Genomic DNA, 18299 nt, shown 5'->3' with positions numbered 1-18299 from the left:
CCAGGATCCAAACTCCAAAACCACCGGACTCCGCTGTTGTGAAGCGCTGCCTCCCTTACATTTATTCAGTTTGTTCGAGTACAAATAAGAATCAGGCCTGGGCGACTGATTAATCACAGACCGGTACCCCTAAAGCCAATAATACATTACATGTTAATTTTAAAAATGAAAAATTAAAAAATAATAAGAAGAACAAGGTTGGTGAACGTCTAAGGGGAGGTGGAAGAAGGGGAAAGGAACAAGCCAGGCTTGGGGAGCTCAGTGCTGTGTCGGTGGAGTGAAGACCCAGGCGGTGATTTTTTAAAAGGAGACTTCATTAGAAAAGGAGGGGAGAAGGGCTTTGCAGGCGAGCCTAAGGAGCTTGGGCTTCAGCTAGTCCGGCGGACACAAAGCCACGCATTATGCCATAGGTACCGAAGAACAGCAACGCCTCCTGCGGTATTTACAGCCCACGTGCGGACCGTCCCGCCGGTCCTGGCCCAGTTTCGGTCCAGCTCCCGGCGGCGGCCTAGAGGCCTCACGGTCACGGTCTACGTGATCCTTGGTGGTCCTCCCGCTCCCTGTTGGCCCGCCGATCCTAAGTCCCAGAAGGCGAAGGAAACTGGACTCAGTAGGCACCCTAGGTAGGGGGTGCGTGAGTGCTATCGCAACGCAAGGCACACCTGCCGCGGCGGCGGCGGCACGGACAGTTTGGGCGGGGAGGGGGCCGGGCCTCAGGGAGGAAGCGCGCTGCGCGGTTTGACCCCGGCGGCGTTCCGTACCGTCGTGGATTCGGCGGCAGGAACATGGCGGCCGCGGTCGAACCGGTAACGGAGAAAGTTTCCAACGAGGCTGGCCTGTGTTAGTGCCTGTGGCCTCCGGCCCTCGACCCCCCACTCCCCGGCGTGCCACCTCCCAGCGCCGAGTCGCATGCTCAGCCCCAAGGGCCCTCCCTTTACTGTATTGGCCCCAGAGCCGACTCGGGGGGGTTGAGAGAGCGTTGGTGGCGGCGGCCGAGTCAGGTAGGGGGGTCGGGGTGAACAGCGGGGTGGCAAGACCTGAGCACAGACGCTGCCCAGGGCTCTGCATATTTCGAGAGCCTAGCTCCGCACAGCCGGTCACCCGGGGGAGAGCTGGTGATACCTGACCCGGGAGTAGTTGACGGTGGGGTTTGAGGATGAAAGGTGGGGTGCTCCATATCCCCCGTGGTACCCCAGGCAGTTGGGCCCCCAGTTATGGTTGCCTTCTCCCAAAGTAGAGGGGTGGTAGAGAACAGGCAGGTTCTTTCTGGAAGAATTGCTCTTGTTGCCCCAGTACTAAGAGATTGAATATTTAAGTTGACATTGTCCTCGTTTGTAATGGGCCCAAAGAGTTAACATGAGTTCATAGAATCAAAGCACGGGAATTCCCCGACCTTGGGTGCTCCGTATGGTTCTTTCAGGTTTTGACGTCTCTCCTAGATGGGACGGAAATAGTTTCTGAGTCCAAAGCTGATGGAGGTGATAGAGTGTGTATGTAGTGGCTCTAGTGAGCCATTCCTTAGAGGTAGGTCACGGAAGAGAACTAACTGGTTTGGAGGAATTTGGAGGAATTAAGTGAAGGCTGAAGTAGGCGAAAAGAGAAAGAGGCCAAACATTCATGGACTCTTCTTAGTTCTGTTACTTATGAGCTGTGGGATATTACACTTTATTCTCTTACGTTAATAAGCATCCAATAACTGGCATTGTTATTAAATATAATTATTTCTGTATTAGTCTCAGTTTCTTACACAGGTGCTTGTTGAATATCTACTTGGTGCCAAATTTTCTGCTAAGACATGAGTACACAGTATTAAAGCCCAACTTTCAGAGACCTTATTGATGTAGTAGGGAATGCAGACCTTAAACAAATGAGAATCAGCATTTTCTTATTATAGAAGAAGTGCAGGGATCATATAAATGAGTCAGGGGTAATCTCACCAAGAAAGTGATTTTAGTGAGACTTGAAGAGTAGGAGTGAGCCAGGTATGAGGACCGGGATGGGTCTAGGAAGAGGGAAGAAGTGTACCTGCAAAGGGGATAGCAGTGATAGACTTCAGAATTGAAAGGTCAGTACTGCTGGAATACAAAGTCTAAGAGGAAAAAAGATGCAGTAGGAAAGCTATTCATATCCAGAGGCCTTATAAGGCGTTTTAAGGAGTTTAGGCTTTATTGCTTAAGATGATGGGAAGAGATTGGAGGGTTTTTATATAACAGAGTGAACTAACAATTTTTTTTTTATTTTACAAGGGACACTTCTTGGAGAGAGCCGTGGTAGATATAGGGAGACATTCAAGCATGACATGATGGTGGCCAAAATTGGGATTTTGACTTTGGGGATGGAAATAGAAACATTTAAGATATGTATAGGAAGACGAGTGGATGGGACTTGGTGAGGACTCAATATAGGTGGTGAAGGAGAGGAGGGTTAGAGTAGTATGCGGGGTTATATAAAACAGATTCTGGGAGTTCCCCTATGTCTATTGACTCTTCTGTGCTCCATTTTTCTCTCTCTGGCAAGTAATTTCTCATTGAATCAAGTAATGGCAGACCAGTTGAAAAGTCTGTGATGCTTTGTTGTTCTACTCTCTGATTCAGTTTGTCCTTGGAAGAAGTTCAGAATGTGGAAAGACTTGTAAATTAGCCATTTAGAAATATTCTACATGTTGATTTTGACAGTGTGGTAATATATATTCTATAATATGGATGTTATGGGTATAATTTACATGTTTACCTTTTTTCAAATTATTTGTTTGCAAGAAAGAGCACGAGCACAGTGAGAGTAGAAGGAGAAGCAGATTCCCACTGATCAAGGAGTCGGATGTGGGGCTCAATCCCAGGACCCCGAGATCATGACCTGAGCTGAAGTAGCCACTTAACTGACTGAGCCACCCAGGCATCCTTGTTTACCATTTTTCTAGCATTTTACCTCTAAGAGAGTTGGTGCTTTTATATCTGTCAGGTAGATTGATATATGTATATCATTAAGGAGAGAGAATAATTGAAGACATGGAAATAGATGAGATTGCTCATAGAAAGTATACAATGAGAGAAAAGCCTAGGCCTGGGATTGAACATCTAAGAAATGGATTGAGAATCAAGAGTCTGCAAGAAGACAGAGGAGGAGAGGTCACTAAATTAGGAAGAAAATCTGAATGTTGGTCTTTGAAAGCTTAAGGAAAGTTAGGTTTCAGAAATCGAGAGAAGCCTACAGTGTCAAAGGTTGCTTGAAGAAAGTGCAGGATAATAAGTAAAAAGGATGCATTGTTTTTAGGAGCTTATAGGTCATTTTAGAATTTGGCAGAGCAGTTTGTCGTATGGTGGGAACCATTGTTGAGTGGTGTGGGAGGTGAAGCAATCAAATAGTAGCTGTCAAAAGAGGATAGAAGATTGAACTTGGAAGAGAATATGGGGGTGCATGAAGATTGGTTTTGTTTCTGGTTGGGTTTTTTTTTTTTTCTTGTATTTTTAAAAAGAGCTTTGCAAATATTTAAGTGCTAATGGATAAGAAAGAGTGGGAGTTTGAAGAGCGAGGAGATTGTGAAGTTCTGAAGGGGTAGAGGGGAAAAGTTATCCAGTATGGCTGAAAGATTTAGTCTTGGATAGGGAAGGGATACCCTTCTTGCCCTGTATCAGCAGATGTCGGTAGAGGTGGGTTTGTGGTGTTGGAAACTCAAGTAAGCTCTCTTCTGACAACTCTGTTGGAGGCAGTCATCTAGTGAGAGTGCAGTGAGTGGGAAGTGGGTGTCAGAGATTTGAGAATAAGGAAGAGGTTGGATAGTCAAAAAGAATGGGAGAGTGGTGACCAAAGAAACAGAACGATGTCTCATGAACTGAGTGGCAGCCATTGAGCCTGGTGTGTGATTATTTTTTTTCTTTAGCAGTGTTCAGTTGTCTAAGTCCAGACCGTGCCAACAACCCTTTGAGGATCTATATTCCAGCGTATTTATTGAACGATTATATTACAGGAGTGATGTTTAAAAAAATGCAAAGCCCTCTAGATTTTTATCAATGTCTAACATATAGGCAAAACAGGTAAAGCCAAAATGTACCAAAGGCAGATATTTTCTTTAGCAGTGTATGGTATCTTAAGAAATGATTGGGTGAAAATGTAATTGAGGAAAATCAGGATACTTAAGTAGGCTTATTTGTAAAAAAAAAAAAAAAAAAAATCCTTGTTGAAGTAGAATTAGTAATAGTACTTAGAACATCCCAGAGACTTTAAGATTGTCACTCAGTAAAATTCTTCTCTAACCAAATGGCTAATTAAGGGTTAATTCCAGGTTATCATATTTCTGTCAAGTCTTTCTTTTAGTGTCCTACTATTTTTTTTTTTTCAAGATTTTATTTGTCAGAGAGAGAAGGCACATAAGCAGGGGGATCTACAGGCAGAGGGAGAAAAGTGAGTGAGAACTGGGCTCCCTGCAAAGCAAGGAGCCCAGTGCGGGCTCAATCCCAGGACCAGGGGATTATGACCTGAGCTGAAGGTAGACGATAATGGACTGAGCCACCCAGGCACCCCTCATGTTTCCTACTATTAAAAAAATATAATAAGCTGATTACAAACAAGTCATTTTTTGAATTTTTGTCTGGTTGAATTCTCTGTGGATATTTAGTGTGACTGTGAGCTGTTGAATGGATCAGTTCTGAAACAGTATACCAGAAACTTTGAAGAATTATCTGGTAGATAGGTAAAGCACTTTTTGACCACTGTCATGTTTTAAGTGCAATTTGTGGGGGCACGCAAAGATTAAAATAATTATCTGAGTTTTTTAGCAAATAATTGTTAACTTTTTAAAAGTAAAAGTATAAAGTTTAATTTACAGTAAATATTGGTTAGCATTCTCACTTTACAATTTTGACTAGAAAGTTCAGGAAGTGGTTTGCTACAGAGATAGTATTTAGATCTAGAAAGGTTTGATAATCCAAGTAATTTAGTAGTGCTAAAAGTACAGGGAAAATTATGGGTTAGCTTTAGGGATGCACTTTGATACAGTTAAGCTTTACTTCTGGTAAGTTTATTAGTTAAACAATGTAAAGACTAAAATTTTATAGCCTGTTAGAGCTGCCTTGTAAAAAGATGGAGAGGATTTTAGGCAGGTAGGAACAGTTGCTATTATTGGATACTGGTGCTTTTCAAATTAGACATAAATCATTCGGTTAGCTGCTGAGTAGTTTTAGATGGTGCCAAATCCATCTTCTACAATCTAAGCCAGGTTGGGAATCTCACATTTGCACATAGTAGTTGAAAAACCAACCACTGAAGTAAGAATGGCTTAGTCTTTGGAAAAACAGTTTCACTGATGGTGATTTAGTCATACTTCTTAGCATATGTTAAATAGAAGACGCTGTCATTTTTATTTGGATAAACTGAGTTTTTAAACCAAAAACAATTACAATTAAAATACGTGCAAGTCAAATTTAAAATTGAGTTTCCAGAAGAAACTTTATTTCTGACTTATTATTTTGTACAAAGAAGAGAGATATAACAGATAAATTATATAAAATTAACACTGACATATTTTTTCTTCTTTCTAGACCACTATAAACAAAAATTCCACCAAGAGGAAATGTTGAAATAGGAGTTACGGATACGTTGGATTTGCTGGATGAAAATCAAGCAGTTAATTTTTCTACCACGGGGAGAAAGCCCAAATTGCCAGATTACATGTGTAAATCACTGCGTTACTGCTTTAGTCATTGTCTGTATTTAGCAATGACAAGACTGGAAGAAGTCAACAGAGAAGTGAATATGCATTCTTCAGTGCGTTATCTTGGCTATTTAGCCAGAATCAATTTATTGGTTGCTATATGCTTAGGTCTTTATGTAAGATGGGAAAAAACAGCAAATTCCTTAATTTTGGTAATTTTTATTCTTGGTCTTTTCGTTCTTGGAATTGCCAGCATACTCTATTATTATTTTTCAATGGAAGCAGCAAGTTTAAGTCTCTCCAATCTTTGGTTTGGATTCTTGCTTGGCCTCCTATGTTTTCTTGACAATTCATCCTTTAAAAATGACGTGAAAGAAGAATCAACCAAATATTTGCTTCTAACTTCCATAGTATTAAGGATATTATGTGCTTTGGTGGAGAGAATTTCTGGATATGTCCGTCATCGACCCACTTTACTAACCACAGTTGAATTTCTGGAACTTGTTGGATTTGCTATTGCCAGCACAACCATGTTGGTAGAGAAGTCTCTGAGTGTCATTTTACTTGTTGTAGCTTTGGCCATGCTGATTATTGACCTGAGAATGAAGTCTTTCTTAGCTATTCCAAACTTAGTTATTTTTGCAGTCTTGCTGTTTTTCTCCTCATTGGAAACTCCTAAAAATCCAGTTGCTTTTGCATGTTTTTTTATCTGCCTGATAACTGACCCTTTCCTTGACATTTATTTTAGTGGACTTTCAGTGACTGAAAGGTGGAAACCCTTTTTGTACCGCGGAAGAATATGCAGAAGACTTTCAGTGGTTTTCACAGGAATGATTGAGCTTACCTTTTTTATTCTTTCAGCATTTAAACTCAGAGACACTCACCTCTGGTATTTTGTAATTCCAGGCTTTTCCATTTTTGGAATTTTCTGGATGATTTGCCATATTATTTTTCTCTTAACTCTTTGGGGATTCCATACCAAATTAAATGACTGCCATAAAGTATATTTCACCCACAGGGTAGATAACAATAGCCTTGATAGAATCATGGCATCCAAAGGAATGCGTCACTTTTGCTTAATTTCAGAGCAGTTAGTTTTTTTCAGTCTTCTTGCAACAGCGATTTTAGGAGCAGTTTCCTGGCAGGTAAGCATATAGTTTGTTTTATTATGTCAGTGCCTATGACGTGTGATTAAATGCTTGCTTCAAGAGTTAAATTATTAGAATCAAAAAGTGACGTTCCCAATTTCAAAAGGAGACTCTTTTGTGATGCTTGTTTTTGTTCATGGATTTGAAGTACTGAATGAATATTGACAGTATAATTTAGTTTTATCTCTAGCAAAGAGATACCAAAATGTTAGGAATACTCAGCAAGTGAAATGCTCCTGCCTTCCAATTGTTTATTAGTTAAACACTGAGAGATTAAAGATCCTTAAATATTAACATTTGAAGGGTGCTTAAAAATTGCACATTAATCCTACAGGTTAGGAAACTTGAATGCCTGAGAAGACAACATTTAGAGACTCTGGGACTAGCCCTAACCAGGTTACCCAGCTTCTCTAGTCCAGTGGTCTTTCACATTTCTTTTATATAGCCACTTCCCATTTATGTCAAAGGTGATTAGATATATAATGTATCAGGTTCTTTATTAGATGAGTGGCTCTCATAAGAAAGAAAAATTGAGTTTTACAATACATTTGCTGCCCATGATATGTTAAAGAAATTTAGAAGTTCTTTTGTAGACAAAGATATTTAAATTGCATGGTTGGAATTTATATTTATAATATTAACAAGCCTAGTCTTCTATTTGAATTTCATTGACTACAGGATATGTCATATATTGTACTGGCTGCTGAAGATTACAAGATGAATAAGAAATGTCTGTCTTAAGCCACAATCTCTAATGGGCTTGAGAAGAGGCAGCATGTAAATAATTAATACGGCATGAGAAATGTAATTTGAGTACATCAGATTAAGGTGTAGGGGGAAAAGTACGGTCCCCTGTGCTTGGTACAGTTTTCTGCTTTGGTTCAGTTACTTGCTACACAGTGATTTTTAGATGTGAGTGTTTGAAGGGAGATGTGGAGACTTGCCTGGGCATGGTACCTTTTTGTCCATGTGGGCTAGGGCAGAGAGCTTGTGTGGGAGTCGAGTAAATGATAAAAAAACATTGTGGGTGTTGCCTGAGGCTATCTTCCTCACTTTACTTGCTAGTTCCGGGGACTGTCAGAATCCAGATGATGATGATGGAGGATGATGTCAGAAACTCTTAAGAGTTCTGTTTCCTTCCTTCACCTTTTCCTGTTAGGTCCTTTTCCAGCCCTAACCAACCCCGCCCCTGCATCAGCCTCATTCATGCTTGACACCTTTCCAGAGCATCAAGTCCTGTGAACCAGTTATTGTCTAAGCCACCATATCTTTCTTATTTTCTTATACCAGTGGTCTTCAAATATTGTGTGTGCACCATTGCAAGTACACAAAAGCTTTCCAAAGACTAGGTCAGCAAAAATCAGAGAATCAGTTTCCAGCTTCTGTCCTTCCGTTCTATTCTTATTTTAATGTTGATGTATTTGAGAATGCCTCTCAATTTGGGTGTGGAGTGCTATCTCATTGTGGTTTTATTTTGTATGTCTCTAATGACTAATGATGTTGAGCATCATTTAATGTGTATTAGTCATTCACTTATCTTTGTTTTTGAAATATCTGAATCTTTTACCCATTGTAAATTGAGTTACTTCTCTACTTATGATTGAACTTTAAGGGTCCTTTTTATATTCTGGATAAGGGCATTGGTCAGATGATTGGGAAATGTTTTCTCCCAGTCTGTGAGTTATCCTTTTTTTTTTTTTTTTTTTAAGATTAGGCTTGCTCATTCTTTGTTATTACCTACATACATTATCTGCATAGTACTAAATTATTTCCAGACCTTTTTTCTTAATGACAGTTTGAAGAGTATAGGTTTTTAATTCCATGAAGACCAATTTATTAACTTATTCTTTATGTACTGTGTTTTTAGTATATCTAAGAAGTCTTTGCTTAATCCTAGGTCACAAAGATTTTTCTTCTATAGCAATTTTCTTCTAGTGGTTTTATTATTTCAACTTTTACATTTAGGTGTATGATCTAATTTGAAAAAATTTTTGTCTATGATATGATGTAAAGATCTAATTATTTTAAAATAGGACTTTCTAATTGTTTCGGGAAAAGACTATCCTTTTCCCTGTTGAATTGCCTTGATACCTTTGTCCAAAGTCAGTGAAATATAAGGCTTTATTTCTGAGCTTTCTTTTTTGTTCTATTGATCGGTGTGTCTGATCTTATACTAGGAGTGTGCTGTCTCACAAGATATTTTCTAATTACCCTTGAAATTTCTTCTTTGACCTTTGTTATTTAAATTGGTTGTCTGACAATGGGATATTTGAGGGATTTCCCACATTTCCTTGTTATTGATTTCTAATTTAATTACATCTAATTGGAGAACATAATTTGTATGGTTTAGTTCTTTTATTAAGACTTGTTTTGGGGCCTGGCATGTTTTATTCTGGAGAATACACCATGTTCACTTGAAAAGAATGAGCATTCTACTGCTACTGGGTAGAGATTTTATAAATACCAGCTAGGTCAAGCTGGTGGGTTTTCTTCCTAAATCTCTATCCTTGCTGATTTTCTGTCTATTTCTGTTAGGACTTAGAGAGGAATATTAAAAATCTTCATTGTAAGTGGATAAATTGTGAGTTTGTCCTTTCAGTTGTATCATTTTGTTGTTTCATGTATTTTTGTGGCTCTGTTCCAGGTGTGTATCTACATCTTTAATTACTATACCTTCTTAACATATAGACCTTTTTAAATCATAATAAACACCCTTGTTGAGTACAACAGAGACCTCATGGCTCACAAAACCTAAAATAGTATCTCTCTGGCTCTTTACAGAAAGTTTGCCAACTCCTATTGTAGGCCAGTGCTTCTCAACCTTTAATGTGCATTGAAATCATATGGGGGATGTCGTTATATTTCTGAAGTTTGAAATTGATTTTGGGAGACAGCTTGAACAGTTAAAGGTGATACAGAAACTCCTGGTCAAAAGTATACCCATTGAGTAACAAGGTACTAATTTAGCTTTTAAGACTAACATGCATCGTACCTGAGTTGTGTCTATTGTTAGTCGCTATTTGGTAACTGCTGCCTATGGTGTAGGCATTGCGTCTTCGATGCTGTTAAATTTTAGCTTAATTAATCTTCTATTTAAAGATTTCTCAAACTGTGCTCTGCCAGGTGTTCTGTGAGATGTTAATGAGTGTCCTCAGAGAAAAAGTGTCAAAGAAAGAAACATTTCCAAACTTAACCAGGAAATCCTTGACCATATTCCTCATTAACCACCTCTTCCCACTGCACCTGTTAACCTCTCTGTGAAACATAATTTAGGAAATATTCCATTGGATTTACATAAAGTCCCAACCCTTTTGGCTGATGAAAACATCAGAAATTTAGATAGTGAAAGGCAAAAAATTAAGAGTTTTGTAAGGCCAGGACTATTTTTGGCATCACATCATTGTTAATACAAGTAAGTCCTAAGCCCTATCTCAAATTCTTTAGATTTTGTTTTGTAGAACGTGAACAATGTTTAACAGTCCTAAATCATACAGATACTGATTAGCTTTTTAACAATATACCCATTTTTTTTTTTTTTTTTTTAGTTTATTAGTGATCAGGCGGTTGTCAGGGAAGTTTTTTTTTTTTTTTTTTTTTTTAAGATTTTATTTATCTATTTGACAGATGGAGATCATAAGCAGGCAGAGAGAGAGGAGGAAGCAGGCTCCCTGCTGAGCAGAGAGCCCAGTGCGGGGCTTGATCCCAGAACCCTGGGATCTTGACCTGAGCCGAAGGCAGAGGCTTTAACCCACTGAGCCACCCAGGCGCCCCATACCCATTTTTATTTTTAACAATAAACCCATTTCTTCACATTTCTGTGAGAGTAATTCAGATGTAAAGTGGTATTTTCCATTATCTCATTAAAATTTCCTTTATTGGATTTCTACTGGAAAAATAGTTCCACTGATTGGGTGGGTACAGACCCAGTGTGGCAGGAAAAAAAAAGACAAAGTTACTTAAACCTTTTGAGCACATCATTCAGCCAAAGATAAAATCAGTGAAAGTAGAGATAGCCTCAAATCAAGTGTAGCTAGCTAGGAGCAAAAATAAGGACCCTAAGGTGAGAGTCTTACCCTTAGCACAGCATTTTCCCCCTAATATCTTGTTGTGAAGTATAATATAAAGAGAACTTGGAATAAGTTGATGAAATGTAGAGTTGAATAATGTTCTGATATGGTAGTCTAAAAATGTAAAAAAAAAAAAAAAAAAAAATGCTGAAAGAATAAAGAGAGCAGTTGGGAATGTAGAATGATGGATTTCTTTGAGTTAATGACCTAGCAGGCATTTGGAATGAACAAAATATTTTATAGTAGGTTTTTTATATTTAAAAAATATGCTTTTTTAAAGTATATTTTTAAGCAGTCCAATGTACTGTTATTTTACTACTAGAGGAGTGAAATCAAACAAAAGCATAGGATTAATCTGTCTTGAGCACAACTGTAGCTTGGACTTTAATTTTCAAAGATGGGCTTAGCTACTTTTTCTTATTTTAAGCTTATTTGCATGTTAGTTTTGGGTTTTGCTAGTTTTACTTAGCTTAATAATATATAAATTTTTTTTAAGGAAAAATTTGCATTTAGTAATAGTCATGCTTTTTTGTGTATAATTTTGCAGTTTTGACAAACACAAATAGTTGTATGACTACCACTACCACAGTCAAAATATAGAGCAGTTGCATTACTCTTCGGAATTCCCTCCTGTTCCTTTGTCATCAAATCCCGGTAGCTGGCAACCACTGATCTGTTTTCTGTCCCTAGCCACTTTTCTCTTGCAGAATGTCATATACAAGTTGTACATTATATAGTTGTTGGGATCTGGCTTCTTTCACTTAGCATAATTTATATAGATTCATCTATGTTGTGTATATGTTTATTCCTTTGTATTGCAGAGCAGTGTTGCATTTTACAGGTATCTCACAGTTTAATCGTTGAGGGATGCTGAAATTAGTTTTTGGTAATTATAAAAGTTGCTAGAAACATTCATAGACGGGGTGTTTTGTTAAGGTAAATTTTTATTTTACTTGGTGTGGGATTGCTGGGTCATGTGATAAACATGAATCATTTTAACTTTTAAGAAACTACCACACTGTTTTCAGAGTGGCTGTACCATTTTGCATTCCAACCAGCAGTGTATAGGAGTTCCTTTTTTTTTTTTTTTTTAAAGCTTTTATTTATTAATTTGACAGAGAGAAATCACAAGTAGATGGAGAGGCAGCCAGAGAGAGAGAGAGAGAGAGGAAAGCAGGCTCCCTGCTGACCAGAGAGCCTGATGTGGGACTCGATCCCAGGACCCTGAGATCATGACCTGAGCCGAAGGCAGCGGCTTAACCCACTGAGCCACCCAGGTGCCCCTAGGAGTTCCTTTTGCTCCACATAATAACCAGTGCTTGATATTGTCTATTTGTTTTTGTTTTTTCAACCATTCTAATAGGTGTCTAGTGGTAATTCATTGTGATCTTATTTTCTATTACCCCAGTAACTACTGATGTTTATCTTTTTTTGTGCTTAACTTGCTATGGTAGGTCTTCTCTGGTGAAGTACCTATTCAGATCTCTTGGCAATTTTTTAAAATGTGGATTGTGTGCTTTCTTTATAGTCAGTTCCGAGAATTCTTTATATAGTCTAGATACGAGTCCTTTATCAGATATAGGACTTGGAAATATTTCCTCCTAGTGTGTGGCTTCTCTCTTACCGTGTTTTCTGAAGAGCAGAAGTTCTAAATTTTGCCACAGTCCACTTTATCAATTTTTATCTTTTATGAATCTTTTGATGTCCTACCTAAGAAATCTTTGGCTGCATTTGAATAGAATCCTAACTAATCCCACATGGATAGCTTTGTTCTTTGTTTTTCCATAGTTTTACGGAGTTTAACAACATTCTTAGAATGAGTCAGTAGTATCATTCTAAGTCACTTACATTAAAAATCTGGAATTTACCATTAACTTGTTGTGTTCTATTCATAATCTCATTCTAACTTTAAAATGGAACATTGCAGCTGTTGTTTCCTGCAATTTGTATTATGTTTATTGAATGTACTATTTGCTTTCCTCTTTTATCCTTGTTTTTTAAAAATATAAGTCAGTGAGACAGACTGAATACCACAGCATTTGGTATTAGTATTATTACTCAGCTATAAGTTTTTCAGAAATTGTGATAATTGATTATTCATATAAGAATAAAAGGGGAGGAAAACATCCAGATACCCAAGGAATATACCCCATGGCTCACTCTTTGGTTTAGAGATTCTCTCTGATATCATTCACATGAGATTTTATATGCCTTTCCTTGCCAGCCATTGTTATTTGCAGTTTCCATGGGAGTATGATATAACTTTTTGTGGAAGCCTTTTGACCCATACCAGAAAAACCATAATCACAGCTGATTTCTCTATAGGGAAGAGCAATGGCAATCACTGGGTGGGACAGATGGAACAAGATCAGCCTCACGTCCAATAAAGAGATGAAATCCACAGATGCAGCAGTTTCATTTCTGGCAAGATGGCAGGATCAGCCATATTATTGCACTTGGCATGGGGAACAGGGAGTTTTCAAACCTGCTGCCAAAACTAGAAGTGCACATGTTTCATAATTTTTTGTTTTGTTTCATTTCTCTTTCTAAAGTTTTGAGCTATTTTAGTCTAGATTGTGGGGGGGACACTAATTTTTTTTTTTTTTTTTTTTTAGCTTAAGGGCATTCTTTTAATTTGATGTTTTTTCATTTCTGCTAGAATACTATGAAACAGGAGTACTTTTTTCCCCCTAAAAAAACCAACAATGGTCCTAATTTTGTTTTTCTTGAAGTAAAAACAAGGTTTTTCTTTTTTCTCCAGATGATTTTCCAGCTTTTAAAAATGTTAATGACCACAGAGAATTTTTTCCATTTAATAAGATTTACTATTTATTAACTGTTGTCCATGTGCTCTACATCATTCTATGTACTTTCTGTGTTTACTTAATCCTTATGACACTCTGAGATGGGTACCGTTATTATTCCCATTTCATAGATAAGAAATACATGGGAGAGATTAGGAAGCTTGCTCAAGGCTGCAGAGCTGGTAAGAATCCAGGCAATCTGCCTTCACAGCACTTAACCACTTTACTTAGTTCCATGTATTTTTAGAGTTGGAAATGAGCATAGAGATTATTTAATGTAACCTCTTTATTCTGCCCATGGGAAAAGTAAAATTCAGTGGACTTCCTGTTTGATTCCCATACCACTGTTGTTTTACCTATATCATCTAAAAAATGTCTGTTTTTTTCTATCTGTATTTGAGATTACTCAAAAAAGATTCCTAATACATTTACTAGAGCCTTAACTATACATCAGTATCTCCTATATGGTAATAGTCATTTAGCTTTTTGTTGTCTTGCTCATAATGACTTCAATTTAAAAATGCTTCACTGCAAATTACAACTACCATTTATTGTGCTAGCCATGTTCACATATTTCTAATCTATACAACAAGCTCACAAAATAAATAGTAGTTCCTTTTTATAGATAGTGACTCAAAAGGTAAATTAATTTGCTTATGTACTCACAGATGGTAAATGGCTGAGCTAGGTTTGAACCAGTCTAACTCCAAAGCTTAAGTCCTTTGCACTAGACCCTATTGCCTCTGTATAAAGAAATCATTGGCTTTAAAACTGAGGTAGCTTTCTAATGTTCTTAAAATTTCCTCTACTGAGCAAATTTTTGGAGGTTGCCCATTGTTTCTTAAATATGGGCTTCTCATATTAAAGAGCATGTTACCTTCATTTATATATTGCTTTCTAATAATACATTTATATATTCTGTTTCTTAGTTGGGCTTCATTTACTTTTTTTTCTTTTTTTTTTTTTAAAGATTTTATTTATTTATTTGACAGAGAGAAATCACAAGTAGATGGAGAGGCAGCCAGAGAGAGAGAGAGAGAGGGAAGCAGGCTCCCTGCTGAGCAGAGAGCCCGATGTGGGACTCGATCCCAGGACCCTGAGATCATGACCTGAGCCGAAGGCAGCGGCTTAACCCACTGAGCCACCCAGGCGCCCTGGGCTTCATTTTCTTTAGACTTCCATGTGTACTATTTTTCAGACTGGTTTACTTAAGATGACGCTACGAAAATACTTCTAAACAATAATTTTATCTCTTATGTAAATGCCAGATTTTTAAAAATGAAATTCCAACATTCATGTCTGTATATTACATAAAGATTTTGTTCCGATTATCTGAGAAATTTTATGATATGAAAGTGTTGAATGTTTTGACCCTGATTCAAAAGCCCAGCTGAACAGAGAATAGCTAGTAACTACTTTTCTACAAAGGATATTACTTAGAGTTGTTTATTGGTCTGATAGTATGTTCAGATTCTGCCTGCTTTGAAATTTGCATCATGTCCTATAGTTTGATAGTGAGCTTAGTGTGATTTGGAGAAATGGAGGAAGAAACGTACCTATACTTAATAGTTTTGTTTAGGTAAATTGATCGTATTTATTACAGGGAGTTGTTTAAAATATGAGGAGTACATCAAAGTCACAAATGACTTTCCGGTTAAAGCTGTAAATGTTTGCATGCCAGTAAAATTGAAGCTTTCTGAAAGTGCCACGTGGATAAAACATCCTAAATTTATTTTTTCTCCCCCTGGACATATTTACCATCTGTTCAGTTAAGATTACTAATTCTTTGTGTTGCCAAACTGCTCACTTTTATTTATGTGTTATCTTCAGAGTATACTCAAAACTGTTTAAGCTTGCTTACTCAAAATAATACAAATATTTAATGTTTTCTGTTAAATTTGACTTAAAAATTAATGACAACATAAAATTATCAGTTTTCACCTAAGATCATAAAAATAACAGATCATCTGTTGTATATGAATTATCAGTAACCTTTTGAGTATCTGCTTATTTATTCCTATTAAATATTACTATCAGTGTTGTATAACTGACATGAGAGTATTGAATAACACCACTATCAGTTAACATTTTAATTAGATTTTTAAATTATTTAATAAGGCTTCCTACTGGAGTCATGTACAGACTGATTTGCAATTGAAGTTTATCATTAAATAGTTTATAATTTGTCAGTGAACTGCATTAATGCAATGTTTTTTCTAATGGTAAAACTATGATACAATTTCACAGTCAAAAACTTGGTTGGTTTATAAAATTCTTTAAGGTAATACAGAAGTCAGTAATAACCACTGATATTGTATGCATATGAATATTTAAAGAAAGGCTAGTCTATATATACCCTTGACATAATTTGATAAGTAGGGCCAAATTTAAATATGTCTGGGCCACTTTCAGAAATGGGAATTTCCATTCTCTTTAAGACATAGGGAAGATGGGAAGATAGCAAGTTAATGAATAGTCTTAAATAAAGGAAAATGGTTTGATTAAACAAAATGAAGAGTTAACATTTTTTTCATGGTACAACATTCTATTACATGTCAAAATTTAGTTCCTCACTCCAGAATATCAAATTCCTTGTTTAGAAAAATCTTTATGTATCTATGTCATGAAATTTCCTACTAACTCTTAGTACAGAAAGGCTGTGTATAAAACTGAACTTCTCATTCTTCTAGAAAGTATCCTGATTTTTGGAATAAGGCGCAGGGACTTTTTTTTTTTTTTTAGAAGGTGCTGTTTTTTTTTAAGAAGGTGCTTTTTTTTTTGTAATTCTGTTTTGTAATTATATCTCTATAGCAGAATAAAACATGCCTGTAAGATTGAGTAGAGCAGCTTTATTTAGGCAGAACTATTTTTTAAAAATATGTGCCTTTAATAAGTGAACCAAAGACAAATACTGCATGATTTCACTTATATGTGGAATCTAAACAAAACTAACAAACTGGCGGTTGCCACAGGGGAGGTGGGTAGGATGATAGGCAAAAGGGATATACAGGATTAAGAGGTACAAACTTCCAGTTTTAAAATAAACAAGTCACAGAGATGAAAATAGAGCATAGGGAATATAAATAATATCATGGTAATGTTGTAGGGTAACTACACTTACCCAGGTGAGCACTGAGTAATGTATGGAATTATTGAATCACTATGTTGTACACCTGAAACTAATACAACTGTGTGTCAGTTACACTTCAGTTTTTTTAAATGCCTTAAAAAAATGTATGCTTTTAGGCAACAGTGCACTTTCTCTTTAGAATCCTTACCACTGTTTATCACAGCTGCTTCACATACCACTTTTCTGGCCCTGAAGGTTTTTGTGACTTTTGCTATAAATTATAACATGGTGAATTATGTAGTTTCTTTCATTGCTATCTTGATCAGAAAAGTACTAGTTATATAAAGTTAAAGGTAGAAATAATCAAGTTGTCATATTGGTCATGTTATTTAGTAATTCTTTTATATGAATGGCTGACATAATGTAGAAGTAATCCTTTGATGAATTAAACCCCTAAAACAAAATGTTTTTTGTTATCTTGGAGCAACATATGCAATAGAAGGTATAGAAGAAAAAGAAAGTAATGAAATTATTAGTATTTGTAGGTAAGATGATTACCTGGCAAACCTAAGAGTTAACCGGGAAGTCAATTGAAAATGCTGTCCTACCAGTTGTGAGAATTATGCTGCATCTTTAACCTTGTAAACTCTGTCATGAAAAGTTGATTTGTGGATAGTTACCATTAACCTAGCCACTATAAAAACTATGTAAATTTTCTTGGAATTGTAGGATGTAGGTAATATAAGAAGAAATAAATGATGTATCGTGGGAGTATATATTTTTAATACATTTAGGTGACAAAAAACATGTAAATATACCAGAGTCAATGTCCTAGAAGTGCATAATCAGAAAATGTAATGGAAATCACTCCATTCATAGAACAACATAAAATGAAAAAGGTTTAAAAGAAACTTAGGATATTTTTACAAAGAAATTTAAAACTCCACTGAGGATTTTGAAAGAAGACTTGAGTAAATGAAAATATATATTATACTTTCGGGGATAGTAATACTCAACAGTGTTCCCTGTGAACATGTTTAAAACTGAAGAAGGAAGGTTTAAAGTTGAGCTGCACCCCTAGTACCATCAAAAGCAAAAACCGAAGCCCAGAACTTCAGAGGTGGGGTCTTTGGTAACTTAATTACCTCCCATTTTAAGAAGACACACTGAAGGAAAAGGGTGGAACCATGTCCATTACAGCGCTGTCATGAATTTGCATTCTGACAGTTTCCTTTGAGTGATGTGACTCGGATTAAGTGGTCAAACCTGGATTAAAATACTGAGTTGTAATGCCCCCAGCTCTTTGGAAGAAACGAACAAAAATCCACTTGGAGAAAGGTATCATCATCCTAGGCTTGAAATGGGTCCTGTGAGTATGTATATATATGTAGTTATATAATTATAGGACTCATTTCAGGCCTAGGATAATTTTATATATACACATATACATACATATATACACACACATATATATGCAAGTACATATATATACACACATGTATGTATTTTTGTATAGTGTTCAGATCATAAATATAACCAGGTACACACACAGCATCAAGAGCA

At 36.7% G+C, this 18299-nt stretch overlaps 1 protein-coding gene across 2 annotated transcripts in view; it reads left to right on the top strand.

Annotated features, from left to right (window-relative positions):
• The first annotated feature begins 458 nt into the window (after window positions 1-458).
• TMEM168 (transmembrane protein 168) overlaps window positions 459-18299 on the top strand; it is a 30406-nt gene continuing 12565 nt past the window's right edge. The window contains exons 1-2 of one of the 2 annotated variants that reach the window (XM_059171609.1): window positions 459-623; window positions 5535-6792. In XM_059171609.1, coding sequence (XP_059027592.1) covers window positions 5665-6792 — 1128 coding nt within the window. In that variant the 5' untranslated portion in view covers window positions 459-623; window positions 5535-5664. Of the gene's footprint in view, window positions 624-743; window positions 1002-5534; window positions 6793-18299 lie in introns of those variants that run through there. The other variant, XM_059171608.1, reaches the window with a different exon arrangement.

The sequence above is a fragment of the Mustela lutreola genome, chromosome 4 (assembly GCF_030435805.1).
Source record: "Mustela lutreola isolate mMusLut2 chromosome 4, mMusLut2.pri, whole genome shotgun sequence".
Taxonomy (NCBI): domain Eukaryota; kingdom Metazoa; phylum Chordata; class Mammalia; order Carnivora; family Mustelidae; genus Mustela; species Mustela lutreola.
The sequence above is the reverse complement of the archived record's forward strand: the minus strand, read 5'-3'. Positions and strand labels throughout refer to the sequence as shown.